At 36.9% G+C, this 16,579-nt stretch overlaps 2 protein-coding genes across 2 annotated transcripts; both read left to right on the top strand.

Moving 5' to 3' along the window:
* The first annotated feature begins 1,756 nt into the window (after positions 1-1,756).
* LOC110856535 lies at positions 1,757-2,862 on the top strand. The gene is made up of 2 exons (XM_022105020.1): positions 1,757-2,104; positions 2,167-2,862. The coding sequence occupies exons 1-2, from the start codon at positions 1,757-1,759 to the stop codon at positions 2,860-2,862; spliced, it is 1,044 nt and encodes a 347-aa protein (XP_021960712.1).
* A 9,593-nt stretch (positions 2,863-12,455) lies between these two features.
* On the top strand, positions 12,456-13,223 carry LOC118437829. The gene is made up of 2 exons (XM_035857220.1): positions 12,456-12,579; positions 12,670-13,223. Exons 1-2 carry the CDS (start codon positions 12,504-12,506, stop codon positions 13,014-13,016), a joined length of 423 nt encoding a protein of 140 aa, XP_035713113.1. The 5' UTR covers positions 12,456-12,503; the 3' UTR covers positions 13,017-13,223.
* The last annotated feature ends 3,356 nt before the right edge of the window (positions 13,224-16,579 follow it).

Raw genomic sequence — 16,579 nt, 5'->3', positions numbered from 1 at the left:
TTTTATTGAGTTAATATTTTTATTAATTTTGATTATCTCGTATTTCCAGTTGGATGTTTGGATTTGTATCCCGACTTTTATTACTGTTTTAACCGGGATGGGTGACAAAGGGCTGAACATGGAGAAACTATTTTAATGCAAATTTAATACTCGTGTAACTTAGGTAAAATGAAGAAATAAAAAAAATAAATGCAAATAATCTTGGAGGCTTACTTCAGTAGTAGCACTCAACCAACGCGAAAAGAATTTTACACCCAAAGTAATATCTCCTAGCGATGCTCAAGTCGGGCAGCTTTTCGTCACCAAGGATACCGATAAGAATGGCAGCCAAATGAATGAAAGGTAAAAGGAGACAGGTCCCCGTTACATATGCGGTCTAGCTGTAGAACATGGTTGAAATAATAATATATTTATTTAGTTCTGCCATATCATTACCACACTAAGATTTTATAGACTATCAATTAACTAAAAATATCTACTAACGTCACGGATTTCAACATTTTCCAAAATCAATATCCAACACGAAACGACAAGTTTTGGACTACCTTACTAAAGTTAATGTGCCGAATACTGACCGGATGCCAAACAGGGTACCGCAAGCAATAAAGTGGTATATAATACACTTCTTCTTTAAATATACTTCTTTAAACATTTATACGATTAATAATATATTTATACGATTTATACATAAGTAAATACTCGTAACAAGAGATAAATCCACGCCTACGAATAAATAAAATATGTCGATCCTACAGAAATCAATTGCAAGGATGTGAATAATTTCGTCTATTAGTTTTCGCAACATGTTCGTTTATGTTGTAAAGTAAGTTAATTTTTCAAGCTATACATATTTACACACATTTTCGTGGAAAGATCAATAAATCGTATTGGCAACGCACCTTCCTGAATATTTTCAGAGCTTTCTTGGCCCTCAAACTATCAGATATAAAAAAAATACTCAACCATGATTCTGGCTTCCATCACAGATTTAATTCAACTCCTCCTCAACCTTCTGTCCACCGCGATCCAACCTCCTATTCATTTAAACACAAAATCGTCGCCCCCTTTCTTCGCAACATGTCAAAGATTAAATCGCTCCACAAAATTCAAGCTATCTATTCTAACCGGATATGGAATATTCCTAATTTTAAATGGCTTCTGGCAAGTTAAAAAATCCTCGGATGTTACGGTTTTGGCTTCAACGGTACGCGGACCAGACATGGCAATCTTTACATGGCAATCTTTACATTGCAATTTTTGCATGGCGGTGACTTACATGGTTTATCAGTACATAGCTTTATCACTACATAGCATGATCACTACAAAGCATATCCTTGCATAGCTTTATCATTACATAGCATGACAGCTACATAGCATCTTCCTTACACATGTTTTCACTGGTCCACAAGAATTGTATTTTGACAAAACCAATCCATGAGTCAAACTATATATATAATTTCGTGCCAAAAAGAAGTACTAAAGAAGTACTAAAGTACTAAAATCTCAATAATGGCAACTAACATCGAAGTATTAGCATCGAGAAGAGGAAGGCCATTGCTTACGTTTAATGGAAACATTTTCCAGTTTGAAAGAGATGGTTTAGAAAAAAAAGACTTGGAGATGCGATCAGTTCCAAAAGTGCAAGTGCCGGTGCAGATTACACACAAGTGATAATTTACGTAACCCAGAGCTTTTACGGCAAGTCGGGTCACATAATCATGAGCCAAAACCTATTGCTTGTGATGTGAAAAAAGTCATGACCAAGATTCGACAAGCAGCCAGCAGTTCCTCCATTGCTCCAGCACAACTAATTGCCAACGAAATTAGACAAATGCCAGCTGCAAGTCAAGGTCACATGCCCCTGGCACATAATATAAAACGAGGTATACGAAAGGTCAGAGGCGTGACCACTGGGTCACTTATCGTTCCTTCCAAAAGGGAGGACATCAAGTTGCCTGACTCCTTTAAAATAACTTCAAACAACGAGAATTTCCTGGCATTTGATAGTGGGTCACATGCGGATCGAATAATGATCTTCTCGACTGCCCGTAACCTAGAATTTTTATCTCAGTGCAATGTTTGGCTTATCGACGGAACTTTCAAAGTGAGGGTCATTTTTTGTTACGTTATATTGACAAACATTTAATTGGAATTCTCGTTTTACAGTCTTCGCCCGTTCTTTTTGACCAACTTTTCATACTACACGGGATGGGTAAAGAAAGCACATTTCCTCTTATCTATTGCTTGACTCCCAATCGAACATCCGGCACATATATTCGTCTTCTTTCGGAAATCAAGAAACTTCAGCCTAATTTGGACCCAACAACAATACTGGGTGACTATGAGAAAGCCTCAATAAGGGCAATGGAGGACATCTTTCCACAAGCAGAGAAAAATGGTTGCTTTTTCCATTATTCGCAGTGCATATTTCGTAATATCCAAAAACACCCGGATATACACAATTTGTACAGCAATGACTCGAACTTCTCACTTATGATGAAACACTTAAGGAGCTTAGCATTTGTTCCCCCTGACGATGTGGTTATGTCGTTTGACCTTCTCATGGAAGATGAATTCTTCACAACGAATGAAATCATGTTGGCCGAGTTCATTAACTACTTTGAGCGCACTTGGATCGGGCAATGGAACCGTGGCAGGAATGTTTGGTTGGAGCCTATATTCTCTATAAAATTGTGGAACTGCTTTCACGCAGTTTTACAAGGTCTTCCTAAGACAACAAATGCGTGCGAGGGATTTCATCATGGCTTCGCTACCCTTTTAGGTGCATCCCATCCAACTATTTTCAAACTTATACAAGGGCTCAAGGATCAACAAACATTGACCGAACTTAAAATGAATTAATTTTTAGCCGGAACCGAGGCCACTCCGGGGAATAAATATAAATTGCTAGCTCTAAAATTACAAGAAACGGTTGAAAAGTATGGATTAGATGACTTTTCACATATGGAGTACTTACGAAAAATAGCGTACTGTCTTTGAATCTTGAATCTTAATTGACAATGACCTAAAAAGTTAATTTTACTGTTATTTTTATTTTTGATTGGATTTTGACTTGGCTATATACGTGCACAATTTTTGCTGACTAATTTTAAAGGAATATGCTATGCAAAGATAAAGCTATGTAATGATAATGCTATGTAATAATGTGCGATGTAATAATAAAGCCATGTAGTGATAATGCTATGTAATGATAACGTGTTGTAAGGATTGCAATGTAAAAATTGCAATGCAATGATTGCCATGTAGCGATTGCCATGTCTGGTCCGCAAATCGGCTTCAACAACACTGTTCACATTTGGACTTGCGCTCGACATCCACATAACGATTTCTTGCTTATTTTTTAAAAGCCATGATTTTGTAACCCAACTGAATCTCTTACTTACTTACGAGTACAGTCTACCAAAAAATAGCGCAAAATCAAAAAAGACCCAAATTTATGAAGAGGTCCTTAAATTAATTATTCTTCTTCTTGGATCAGCTTTACCAATCATCGTTCCCATAGGAATAGCGCTAATTAATATAGCAGATTTAAAACAAGCGCCATTCATAGGCTCGATTCTACCAGAAATTCCGACCCATCCTGGGGAAAACGTGGGTCACTTTATTCTCATCGTTTCTTCGCATTTGGTCGCGATTGTGGTTCAAACTTGGATAATTTTCATACTGTGCTGTGCAATCATATTGCTCGCATTTCATTTCTTTGTTGGATCGGTGTTCAGTTTGTGGGTGCACTTAAGGAAAATTTCAAGGTTAGCTTTTTATTAAATTTGAGATAAGCATAAGTCAGTATATTTTCTAAGAATTGAAATTTCGCAAATTTTTTGGCTTGAAAATTAATTAGCGAACTTGCAAGTTTCCAACTTGTAAATTGTACTGGATCTAGCTCAGTGCTGTAGTAATTAATTAGAAAATTATTAAAAAAATAAATAAAGTAATTCTGTAGTAGCTCGACTTTTTGTAATTACTTTATGTAATTGTAGTTAGTAATTAATTACTTGGCTTCACTTGGGCGTCAAAGTAATTAATTATTTTGAGTAATTAATTACTCGATTGGTTGCCCTGAAGATCAAAGCAGCAATTCCTGGGCTTCAGTTCGCAAGTTAGTTTCCAAAAATTTCCCGCTATCCCGACCTGCGATGTATCCCGCATTATTTTTTCCTCTATTAACAACCTTATTTTGTAGGTGGAATCATGGTTCTAATTTATCACTGACATCCATCAGCCTCCAGCATTTCAGACAATTGAAGATAATTACTGCCCAACTGAATTACACCGTTAGCCACAATTTCCTCCCATCCTTGCTCCTTTTGTTCTGCGTGTCAAACATTCTTTCCACCTTCCTTACCGTCTCTTACATCCGAAAGTGTGAACTATTCAACAATTTAAATTTGGGCCACCTCGTATTTCCCAGCTTCAGCTTGGAGACGTATCTCGGAATCGTGTGCTTAACCACGTTGCCTGGCTCATTGCATAAGAAATCGACCAAGTTTCTCGTCCGTTTGAGAATAATAAGTCGGGAAAAGGAAAATAAATCGGTTAGAAAAGAAGTCATGGCATGTAGTCCATTAAAGATCAAATTTTGCAGTAATTTCATCGCAGTTCTTACTCCGTTAGTCATGGTGGGGTTATGCGTAAAGTGGACAATCAAGTTATTGGTGGTAACAAATTAAGCTATGAAACCCGGTAACTAAGTTATTACCAGGCGGAGTATCTATGTGACTCTACCGCATGGGCATGGTAATTGATTTATTATTGAGTGGTAGAAAATTAGTTAGCACCTGGTAATATTTTCAAATTTCGCGACCGAAGTTATTACCGGTTTGGTAACAAAATGTCTACTTCTCAATAATTAATTAATTACAATGCGTTACCAGAGTCATATACTCCGCCCCCACATAGTAATAACTTACCGTTACCGTGTTACGTAGAGTGTACGAATGTAAAAAAAGACCGTACTTACGATTCTAATGTGTTTAATAATCACGGTATAGGATAATTATTCTTGCTAATTTATATTTTCGCTAAACAATTTAATTAAAAAAATAAAAAATTGCCTAAATAGCAATCAATTGGTGTAGAATTAAATATTTTATTATTTTGTGCAATCTACTATTTACATAATGTGTGTAGTTAAATGTTTTCGGATCCTAATGTATGTATAATTTTTTATACTTGTTTTACACGATTGACATATTAACCTTCCAAACAACATTGGAATTCCTGTATGAGAAAGCTTTTTGTACTTAAATATTTGTATAATTGTTTCTACCAACTTTCGCACTTTACAAATTCTGCCAATACTTTTCCATCCTTGGATAATCCACAATCCGAAAAATTTGATATTTCCACTTTCTGCCATGAATGCTACGGATGCAGCTGCCATTATGATGGTACACAGTACGAAGGCCGGCAAAACCAAGTTCACTGAGATCGGTTGAGCCTCATGAAACGTGACGGGCACCCGAATATCGCCAAATGCGTGTTGTACCGCCTCAAAATATTTATTTTGTACCTTTAGTTTAGCCTTATTTCGCAACATGATATTCCGTTTAAACACAGTGTACCACAACTCACTCAAACCAGATTGACTTATGCGGCCCCATTCTTTGGCGAAGTAAAGGGTCAACATTTTCTTACTCCCGACCGAATACTGTACCATCACGAATGGAGAGTACCCTCTGTTCCGGACGATGTGATAATCACCCATATTTTTTATTTGTCTTTCAACATAAACTAAGCTATGTATAAAAGCAAATACGACAACCGTGTTTGAAATTCCGTTCTGCCTAGGTTTTATAATATCTGGCACTTTCGTTGATACAAACTTTGCTTTTAGTCTGGTCACGAATTTTGTTAATCCTGACTCATTCCCCCCGCTGGAGATTAAGCTTGGTATCACGATGTCGGTTAGGACTGGGTGGAACGATTGGGATTTGTAGTTATAAAGATATTCCAAATCTACGATGGGAATATCCCAATTGATAAGATCGTGCACCCCGCTGGGACGTTTGGCCGGGATTAGAACGGCCAAATTGGAATAAACCGTGCCCTGGTAGAGGTTCGTCATGATGACGAAAGTTCCAAGTAACCACAAGGTGACCAGGATGAAGGAGGTTGTTCCTGCACGATATATTTTTCCCGTACTTTCACCAACCTGTCCGAGGAATATGAATGTTACGACGAGTACTTTATCCAACATAATGCCAGCAAGGTCTCGCCATGAGGTGGCGTTTGCGTCCCAGGTCAAAAATCCGGCAACTACGAGAATAACGAGCAACAAGCAAATCCAAGTTACCACGTCAAATGGAGACACAAATGTCTTAATCCCGTTGGCCTGCGAGGAGGGTGGGGGGCTCACAGTAATAAAGTGAAGGGTTGCGAAGACGACTTGATAAATGTAATATTCTGATTCAAAATTGATTCCGTCCATATTTGAAAATACGCCAAAACTCGTATCCCCAAAGTATGCCTGGATTTGTCCCTTGTATTCGATTAAAGTGAGGTTATACTTTAAGGCAATCGTGGCCACGGTACAGATATCGTAATCTGTCAAATTTTCAAATCCACCATGAAGCAAGCCACATGTAGCAGGGGCTAAACCCGGAAGGTACAAGGTATACTTGTGCATGTCCGAATTCTGGAAATCCCAAGTTTGTCGAATGCCTTCCCATGAGATTGTCTCCAGTCGCGATAAAATTACGGGATTGCACGATAAACAAGGAACAAGGAAGTGGGTGCCACTATTTTCAAAAACAACCAATTTGACTGTACCCAGAACATGAATGTGACGTCGGAGGCAAGCAGAATCCCGGGAGCGGGACATGTGAGCAAAAATGTAATCTTGGCGAAGTTCCAGGCTAGCGATTTTCATCAAAATTTCGCACTTGAGATAAATCGTGTTTGGGTAGTAGCCAAGGGTAGCGTCTAAAGATAAGAAGATAGCTTTCACACGTGCAGATTTCTCCTTGTCAAAGGCCATCAGAGACGCCAATGATCCATTCGGATATCGAAAGCCTGATGTAGTTTGACAGAGGAGGATATGACGCAAAGGGGTGTAACGATAGCGGTCTGTTATGGCTTGGTAAAAACATGGGATATCGTCCGCTGCGTTACAGTCAGGAGTGAATAAGAAGGTTATGTCGGCATCGAGAAATAGTTCGTTGCAACATGACGGAATAATTAATCCGCCCGAAACAAACACAAAAGTCCAAAGGCAATGTCCCATTATAGGTTAAGGTTATCTTTATGTACAATAGGATTCCAAATCGTATCGACTAGATAATCGTACCAGCAAATGTTGGATTTGTCCGTAAATTCACGGTGACGCCCCGTAAAGTCAAAAACAAGAATGGACAAAACATCGACCCCGTTTGTTCCTCAAGATTTTTTTTTAAATTTGGAAACATTATAGCAATTTCTACATGTCCACATAATATTATGAGATGTGCGACAACCTTTTAGGTAATTGTGGTTTTCTGTAATCATTTCAGTAATTTCTGTTCTAGGAATTGTTTTACTTACCAATATATTATACGTACCAAAAGTTAACGAAAAATAATAAATTTCAAGCTACAATGTTCAACACCCACTACACACATACATGACGGAGAAACGAACTACATGAGGTATACAAAAATAGTGTAATTTAATTATAATATATGTATTTAAGCGAAGAAAAGTTCCACTACATGGACTCGTGTACCAAGAGAAAAATGTACTTTTCACGAAACATGAAATGGTCATTGTGGCAATTTTGTTAAGTAGTTTCCGTACGAAAAGAGAAAGAAATACAGATAATTCACATGGTTGTCATTCGTAAAACGTTCCAATTTCCCTAGTGTTTAGTCTGATTGTAATAAAACGATTATAACCAAAACAGTCCAATTGGACAAAAGTTCTTGTATTTTCTACTTATCAAGTTAAATACATTAAGAACTTAAGCTGTGTATGTGTTTAATATGTATTGTGAGGGGTTTTGTTTGGAAACAACCTTACGAAAAAGAAATGAAGGATAACCAGTGGGAGTTTTGTTAAATAATGAAAATATAAAGTTTTATTTATAATTAAGCATCATTCATATTGCTTACAAACTATCCGAAATATTCATAGTGTTAGTTTCCGAAAGTAAAGGAAACCAATCTGCCCGTCCCAGGCGTCACGGGAGCAAATCTCATGCTCAAGGGAATGGGAGTGTTAGTGATCATACATATATTAAGATATGCAACCGTCGTGGTTGCATGGAGGGTTTTGTTGCAACGGTCACGGTTGCAAACCGAATGATCCCAAGTTGGGCTGGAGCTCGTCCTGTTATAGTGGACCGTCTCGCTTAGTATGTAAATAATAGCTAACTAACTAAAGTAACTAATAACTAATGTGTAGGTTTGATCTCAATCTCAGAGGTCAACCGAACTTAACAAATAATGAAAATGTAAATTATTATATTGCTTGTCTCGGGCAAGTAGATAATGTAGATCTGGTTATCGCAACCAAATCTACCAAAGTAAAGTTGAAGGTCTCACTTCATAGTATAATCAGGTAAACAGTTTGTCCCGTTATTGAGAAAAAATTCTGTTTAATGACGTTGGAAGGATGTATGTCTTTGGGACACCCTGCAAATTAAGTAAATAGTTTGCACCATGTTTTGTATTTTAATTGTGTCCTTCCAAATATCTGTCAGATTCACAATTAATTTGATTATAGATATGTATTAATGTAAACGCAGATAATTAACAGGAAACCGGAGATTTCGTCTGATCAGACAAATTATTCTGAATAGTCAAGGAAAGTTACAATACTCAATTACTATTTCAAACTAAAATTCAGTTTTTATTTAAAAAACCTGATGACACCAATAGGTACTACATACTCAAATATATACAAAAAATTCATTAGAAATGTTAAAAAAAGCTAGATAGTAAAAACTCGACTATGGAGAGTTTGAACTCTAAAATTCTAGAATTCTAAAATATCGAAGTGTGCCCATAGTTATTTGCTCTCTGGAATTATTAAATTAAGAAATGAGAACAAATAAATGTAAAATATGCGATGAGTGAGATGAGAAATTTTGGAGAAATATCATTAGAAATTATTTATCTTATGTTTACCGTCCGATTTTGAGGCATTATTAATTTTATTATGGACCACGTGTTTGAACAATTTTACCGAGGACGTTCACAGAATTAAATAAAATTTTATGCGAGCATTAATTTTGGGTTACACAAATCCATAGCTTATCAATACCTAGGCTATAGATAAATTAGTCCAATTTGAATTCCCAATCTAGGGAATAATGCTCACTGGACTTTCGTTTTATTCGTGCAAAAAATTTAAACAAGTTGAGAAATTAAATTGGATTTGTGAAACGGTAGGAGAATTTTCACTTGCGTAATGCGTTTCAGTCTAATTCCTAAGTTGAAAATTAAATTGCAAAAAAAACGTAGCAGATTTTTTAATAAATATAAATTATTGTAACACTAGCCTATGCATAAGCCACATAAATTATTTACACGCACATTCCAAGAATATTCAAATAACTGAGTACATAGTCGACAGAATGTACTCAGCTCGGGATGGAAATGGTTCCACAGTAAACAAACAGCTGACGTCGTTCAGTAATGAGCTTGTTTTTTTCAAGGGTATTGATTGCCGAAGTCTGAATTTATCAAAGGAAATAGGTTATTTCTTAAACCAGGATGAAATTAGGTTAGCAATAAGATTATTTTTAGATGTATAATTTTATTCAAAGGAATTGCCAATCAGAAATGAAATTTATGTACGATCAGAAATGTCAACAAATTTAGGGAACCAAAAATGTATTTGTTTATGCAACCATGGCCAGGATCGTTTCGCACATGGCGACAGCGCCCGAAAGCTCGTCCGAGATTTCAGCCGAGACTGGAACGGTGTTGCCGGAGAGCTGGTCGCTGGGTGTGATGGTCCATCGAAGAGTGTACTGCATGCCCGGCTGGACAGTCGAGTTTGGAATGGGCGCGTCGATGATGCTGATGGGAAGACCGTGGAACAGCGCCATCACTCTGAGGTGAAGAGCATCCGAAGCATTGGCAGGGATGACGTCCGCCTCGCAGGCGTACGGATTGCCCGGCTCCATTTCCGCAACATCACCCTGACACTCGCTAATTCGAACTTGGACCAATTGCCCGTCCCCCCTGCACAATTAATTAATTATGAAAAATTAGTAAATAGGGGGGGAGCAGCACTTTATCTAAAACCAATAAAAATTCAAGTAGTATTGTTACCACAAGGCGTATGGGTGACGATGCCATCAAAGGCGGCGGCAACAATGTAGACGGCGAAGACGACAAAGACCTTCATTGTTTTTGGATTTTTTCTTTGGATCTGGGTGAATTTGGATGATTATAATTCAATCGGAGGAACAAGACTGAATTTTGACTGCACATTTCACTCACTTTTATACCCGTCTGATCCTCCATTGGAATGAATCTGCACCTATTATTACACCGATTAAGTGAATTTCTCAAATCAATCCTCGGGTACGAATAGTTGCATTATCGCGTTGATAATCTCGCCTGTTAGGTATGAAGTAGGGGTGGACTCTGATCAACAAAAACTCAACAGTGAAATCGGGGTTGAATTTTAAGCCACCAATCCAAATGGTTATGTAAATGACGAAGGGATTAAAGGATTTTACTTCATTTGAGTGTCACTCATAACAATATTTTACTTATGTAACTCTTGGTCCAGGCATTGCTATATTTAGAATAGCATTGGTTTGAAAATATGTATTTATGTAAGTGGATAATTCAGGTGGGTCAAGATGCAGGAATTTAATAAATGATTATGCATATACAGATATAAAGATTTAGTATGAAAATTACCAAACAATTAAAGGATTTTACTCTACCTTTACGGACCTAGACCTAAAACTATTATGTCACAATCTGGACGCATCAGCAAGTCTTAAACGGGGAAACTATAAGTTAATCGAATTTCAAACAAGTTCATGCTACACAAGGCTATATCGTATCATTTTTTAAGAAGAATTAACAAATTCAATTTGTTAATTGACATTAATTGTTGGTATAAATAATAAATATGTATTATTTTGACATTTAATCGACATCATTATTTATTCTCGTCAAGTATTTTACCCGTCTCCTGCAGGTGATAAAATGCTCACCAGAAAATAAAGCCATAAAGTAGCTACACAGGGAGACGGATTGTGTCCAGTTATTCAGAGTGTATTAACAAAACTTCCTGCTTGACCCACTTGGACAACTCACATACATATTAAAAAAATATATTATTCCAAATGCGATGCCTGGGCCTTAAATTACAAAAGAAAATAGGTGCGCAAATACAAGTATACGAATGTATGCGTGCGTCAAGGTTTAACTTCGATAGAGCCATTTCCAATATACAGGGCTGCCTAATTAGTCGGTTATCTAATTAATTACTAATTATTTATTAGCCAGAAAATTTTCTAGCTAATTAAATACAAAATTAGTAATTAGCTGAAAATTTTACTGCAAATTATTTAGTAATTAGCGAGTAGTTAATTAATTAATATTCTAATTAAATTTTTAATTAGGAAGGACAGTTTATAGTTTTCCATACCTTTTCTAGAAATAACAGCTATCGCTTCAAGCTATTCAATTTTATCACACAAGAACAATAACTACTACAGCCTGTCCCAATCAAAACAGATCATATTTTCGAACGGTCCACACGGAATTTTTGTAATTTGTTCGAAATTTAACTAGTGATTTTAGTCAAGTTAATTAGTGATTTTATCACCTTAATAAAATTATTTAGTAATTAGTAATTTGATTTTCGAATTTTAAACTAATTAATTAGCAATTGGATCGAGAAGCTATCTAGATGATTAGTTTGATGATTAATTAGAGAACCCTGATCATGTACGTGACTGATACTAGAACATACTGGAATTTACAGAATCCCGTATTATATATGTTTTTATTAGCTAATTGGTTATTTGCATGCTAAACGGTTATGTACGCATAACATTCCTGCACCTTGCCCCACCTGAATTATAAACTTACATAATTATTTTCCAAACCAATGTTACTCTAAATATAGCAATGCCTGGGCCGTGAGTTACATAAGTAAAATATTGTTATGAGTGACGCTCATATGGAGTGAAATCCTTTAATCCTTTCGTCATTTACATAACCATTTGGATTGGTGGCTTAAAATTCAACCCCGATTCACTGCTGAGTTTTGTTGATCAGAGTCCACCCCCACTTCATACCAGCGTACATAACAGTCGCGATTATCACGGCGATAATGCAACAATTCGTACCCGAGGATTGATTTGAGATATTCACTTAATCAGTGTAATAATAGGTGCAGATTCATTCCAAGGGTGATCAGAGGAGTATAAAAGTGAGGGAAATGTGCAGTCAAAATTCAGTCTTCTTCTTCCTCCGATTGAATTATAATCATCCAACTTCACCCAGATCCAAAGAAAAAATCCAAAAACAATGAAGGTCTTTGTCGTCTTCGCCGTCTACATTGTTGCCGCCGCCTTTGCTGGCATCGTCACCCATACGCCTTGTGGTAACAATACTACTTGAATTTCTGTTCATTTTACAAGTGCTGTCCCCCACTAAGTAAATATTTACTAATTTTTAATAATTAATTGCGCAGGTGGAGACGGGCAATTGCTCCAAGTTCGAATTAGCGAGTGTTCAGGTGATGTTGCAGAAATGGAGCCGGGCAATCCATACGCCTGCGAAGCGGACGTCATCCCTGCCAATGCTTCGGATGCTCTTCACCTCAGAGTGACGGCATTGTTCCACGGCCTGCCAATCAGCATCATCGACGCGCCCATTCCAAACTCGGCTGTCCAGCCTGATATGCAGTACGTCCTTCGATGGACCATCACACCCAGCGACCAGCTCTCCGGCAACACCGTTCCAGTCTCGGCTGAAATCTCGGACGAGCTCTCGGGCGCTGTCGTCGTGTGCGGAACAGTCCTGGCTAGGGTTGCATAAACAAATACATTCTTGGTTGGCTGAATTTGTTGACATAAATTCTGATAATAAATTATGTACATTTCCAATTGGCAATTGGTTTGAATAAAATTATACATCTTAAAATAATCTTATTGTTAACCTAATTTCATCCTGGTTTAAGAAATCACTAATTTCCTTTGATGTAGCAACCGGTTCGGTTAAATTACTGGCAATACAAAATATTTTAGAAATCCTACAATGTCGATATTATTTGTAAGAAATTGTGTCACAATAAATTTTTAAGTAATTCACAGTTATTTGTCGGACAGACCTATACATAAAGAATGTCTCAAAATGTTTCTGTCTGCGATAAACAAATAATTACAACTCTATCAGTCTCCAAATTAAGCATCGAATTCCGACCAATGTTTTTCCATCTTCCATGCTGATGGTTAGACTGATGGCAAATTAAGCAAATGCAAATTAAGACAGTGCTTATTACCGGAAGTATGTATGTAAGAGCCCAGGAATTTTGCCCGAAAAGTACACTCTTAATAAATCCAGTAAAACCAGTATGACACGTGACTGTACCGCTATTAATTTGAAACAGAAGTCGACACTGCCGACCACACCCCGCCGATGCCGGCACTATTTTCGCCGGGCAAATTCTCGGCTGGTCGCCACCGCCGAAAAAAATTGTGCTTATTTTAATGGACCAAATATTTTCCCGGGCTTTCAGAATATTTATTGATATCTGAGGAAGGATAAAAATTTAGATTACGTACTAAAAAATTCGCACATTTTGGCCTTTTGGCGCAAAACCTTCCCATGCGCGTCACCAATATTATTACGGATTCTTTATCTACACGCACAAAATTTCGGTAATTTTATCCCATCTCCAAATCGTTCGAGCTTGAAAAAAACACTCCCATAATCTCAACAAACTCATTGCACATGTCTACTAATTCTAAACAGTAATTGCGCATAAACTTCAACCTGATGAGTTCATTCAATAGAGACGTTTTGCATGCTTCAGTATTGATATCGATTTAATTGGCCATTGTCAAGGGCTTGGATTGCCAAATTAAAAGTTGTTGACAATAAGGAAAATATGAAGAAATTGATATGTATGACGTTAATAATTCAATTACGGGTGATGTGTTTGTCAAGAATGTCACGAGGCGAGGTTGTACTTTGTACTGTGTGGGGTGACCAGACTACTCATTGATAGAGGCAGCCAGCCCAGCGGCGGTGGCACAATGAGGGCTATTTGCCAGAAAGAAGGGAGCTTCACGACTTGCCATTCTCAAGTACTGCAGCTCAGAGGTCGACGCCGCCGACCATACGCCGCCGACGCCGCCGACGACGGTACAATTTTACGCGCCGCCGCCGCCGAAAAATTTGATTTCCTATACCTTCAACATTGCGACGCCGCGCCGCCGACGCCGCCGAAAATTCACCAAAAACTGGCACCGCCGACGCCGAAAATCTGTCGGCGTCGACCTCTGCTGCAGCTCATTGACTCCCCTACAGATATTCTTAATTGACAGGTAATTTAGGAGGAGGGGTTGTGTCCTATCAACTCACGGATCTTGATGCCCTTTGGATATGCTCTATTTAGTCTCCTACAATGGATCAACAGGAACCCCAAAGCGGTTTGACGCCATGGCCACATTTGCGTTCGCCACACCCACGAATCCGGCACAAAAAACAATGCTTTCACTGATTCAAATCCCCGCTACAAACTCAATCTTGATTCGGATTTTGGAAATCCGTTGGGAGTATAATGGTGTACGAGTAAAATAAAATCTTTGGTGTGAGTTATAACGCGCGAAAACAGGGCATTTCGTATTTTTTACCTTTTGAGGAGGGGCGGTGGGGTCCAATGTGGCTATGACATCAAACTAGTTCTTGATGACTCATGGGAGACTGAAGGGCGCGTTGAGATGCATGCGTTGCTAGAACACAACTTCCCCTCAGTGAAACTTAGGCAGGCCTATCAGGCTGCCCTCTGTTGCATTTTCAAATTATGGCATGGAATTCTGAGCTGGACAAGTGGTGAAGCTTTCCTCCTGAATCATTCGGCAAGCCCAATACGGAATAAACAACGTAATTAATTGGATTCGTATCAATTTTTTAACATTTTCCTCATCCTGGCTGCGAAGGTTTGGTCAATTAAACTTATCAATATTGAAGCACTGAAACATATTTTTCGGTGCATTTGGACTTTAGTTAATGCGTCGCATGTAATTTTTAAGCCTATTATTAATAATTTAATTTATTAATATAATTAATTTAATTAAATTTATTAACTATTAATTATTAATAATTTAATTTATTAATTTAATTAAATTTATTTATTAAATTTATTAAATTAAATTAATTACTCATTATTGCGGCGGCGTGAGGTCGGCGGCGTCGACCTCTGGTTGAAAATAGGAAAAAGACTGTGTTTCCGTACACATTGATTTAAAGTAAAGTACCCGAGCTGACTTCAATAATTAATTAATAATTATTAATAATAATTAATAATAATAATAATTATTAATAATTAAATTGATTAATTTAATTTATTAATTTAATTACTTTAATTAATTAATAATTAATTATTGATAATTAAATTTATTAAATTAAATTAGTTAATAATTAATTATTAATAATTTAATTTATTAATATAATTAATTAAATTAAATTTATTAATTATTAATTATTAATAATTAAATTTATTAATTTTATTAAATTTATTTATTAAATTTATTAAATTAAATTAATTACTAACAAAAAAATCAATTAATTAATTTTTATAAAATACAAAACATACATACATAAATCTATTCAAATTTTAGAAACACAACCGCCTACGGATTGGGTGACGCTGAGACGAACGTTTCTCTAAATTTCTCCGGGGACAAGTTCACCTTTGAGGGATCGATCAACGCGTCACGGTTATTTTTTGTGGGAGACTTCGTCTCCAACTCGTACGAGTGTTCTCCATTTATTCCAGATGCTATTGACCGATATGTCGGGGAGGACGAGTATTTCGCTGAATTGAAGGACCTATTCGTGTCCTTGAAGTTCACCCTGAACACACCGTTCACTGGGAAAATGTCCATCACCGATTATCAAATCGGATTCAATAATTTGTTCAGTTTTGAATGGAACTTCAAAAACGTGACTAAAGTCAATGGTGATGCCCGATTCGATTTGAATGATTAATGGTGGGCGAGTAAGTCAGAACAGATTCGGAGGACGGCAACATTCGGCTTTTCTTTTTTCGGGCCGCACATGGACTGTGTGCTTAATATGGTTATCAAGGTAAGGAATTCGTAATATACTCTCAGGCCTTGCTATGATTATTTAGTCAATCTAAATAATTAATAATCCAATTAAGCAGCATGTTTAAACTAAGTATTAATTACTAATTAACATTGACTAGTACTACCAGTGCTAATTTTAATTACTAATTAACTAGAAAATCACTAAAACTCACCAATTAATTGGTGAATGTTCTAATTAATTACATAATTAATTGGCCTAATTAGAAATTTAAGTTTAATTACTAATTTATTACGGGAAAAGCATTCTTCCTAATGATCAATTAC

Source organism: Folsomia candida, unplaced genomic scaffold, assembly GCF_002217175.1.
Source record: "Folsomia candida strain VU population unplaced genomic scaffold, ASM221717v1 Fcan01_Sc016, whole genome shotgun sequence".
Lineage (NCBI taxonomy): Eukaryota > Metazoa > Arthropoda > Collembola > Entomobryomorpha > Isotomidae > Folsomia > Folsomia candida.
The sequence above is the reverse complement of the archived record's forward strand: the minus strand, read 5'-3'. Positions and strand labels throughout refer to the sequence as shown.

Coding starts and splice junctions, on each gene's coding strand:
- LOC110856535 (XM_022105020.1), top strand. CDS start 1,757: ATGACCAAGATTCGACAAGCAGCCAGCAGTTCCTCCATTGCTCCAGCA. Junction 2,105..2,166: donor TTATCGACGGAACTTTCAAA/GTGAGGGTCATT, acceptor CTCGTTTTACAG/TCTTCGCCCGTTCTTTTTGA.
- LOC118437829 (XM_035857220.1), top strand. CDS start 12,504: ATGAAGGTCTTTGTCGTCTTCGCCGTCTACATTGTTGCCGCCGCCTTT. Junction 12,580..12,669: donor CGTCACCCATACGCCTTGTG/GTAACAATACTA, acceptor TTAATTGCGCAG/GTGGAGACGGGCAATTGCTC.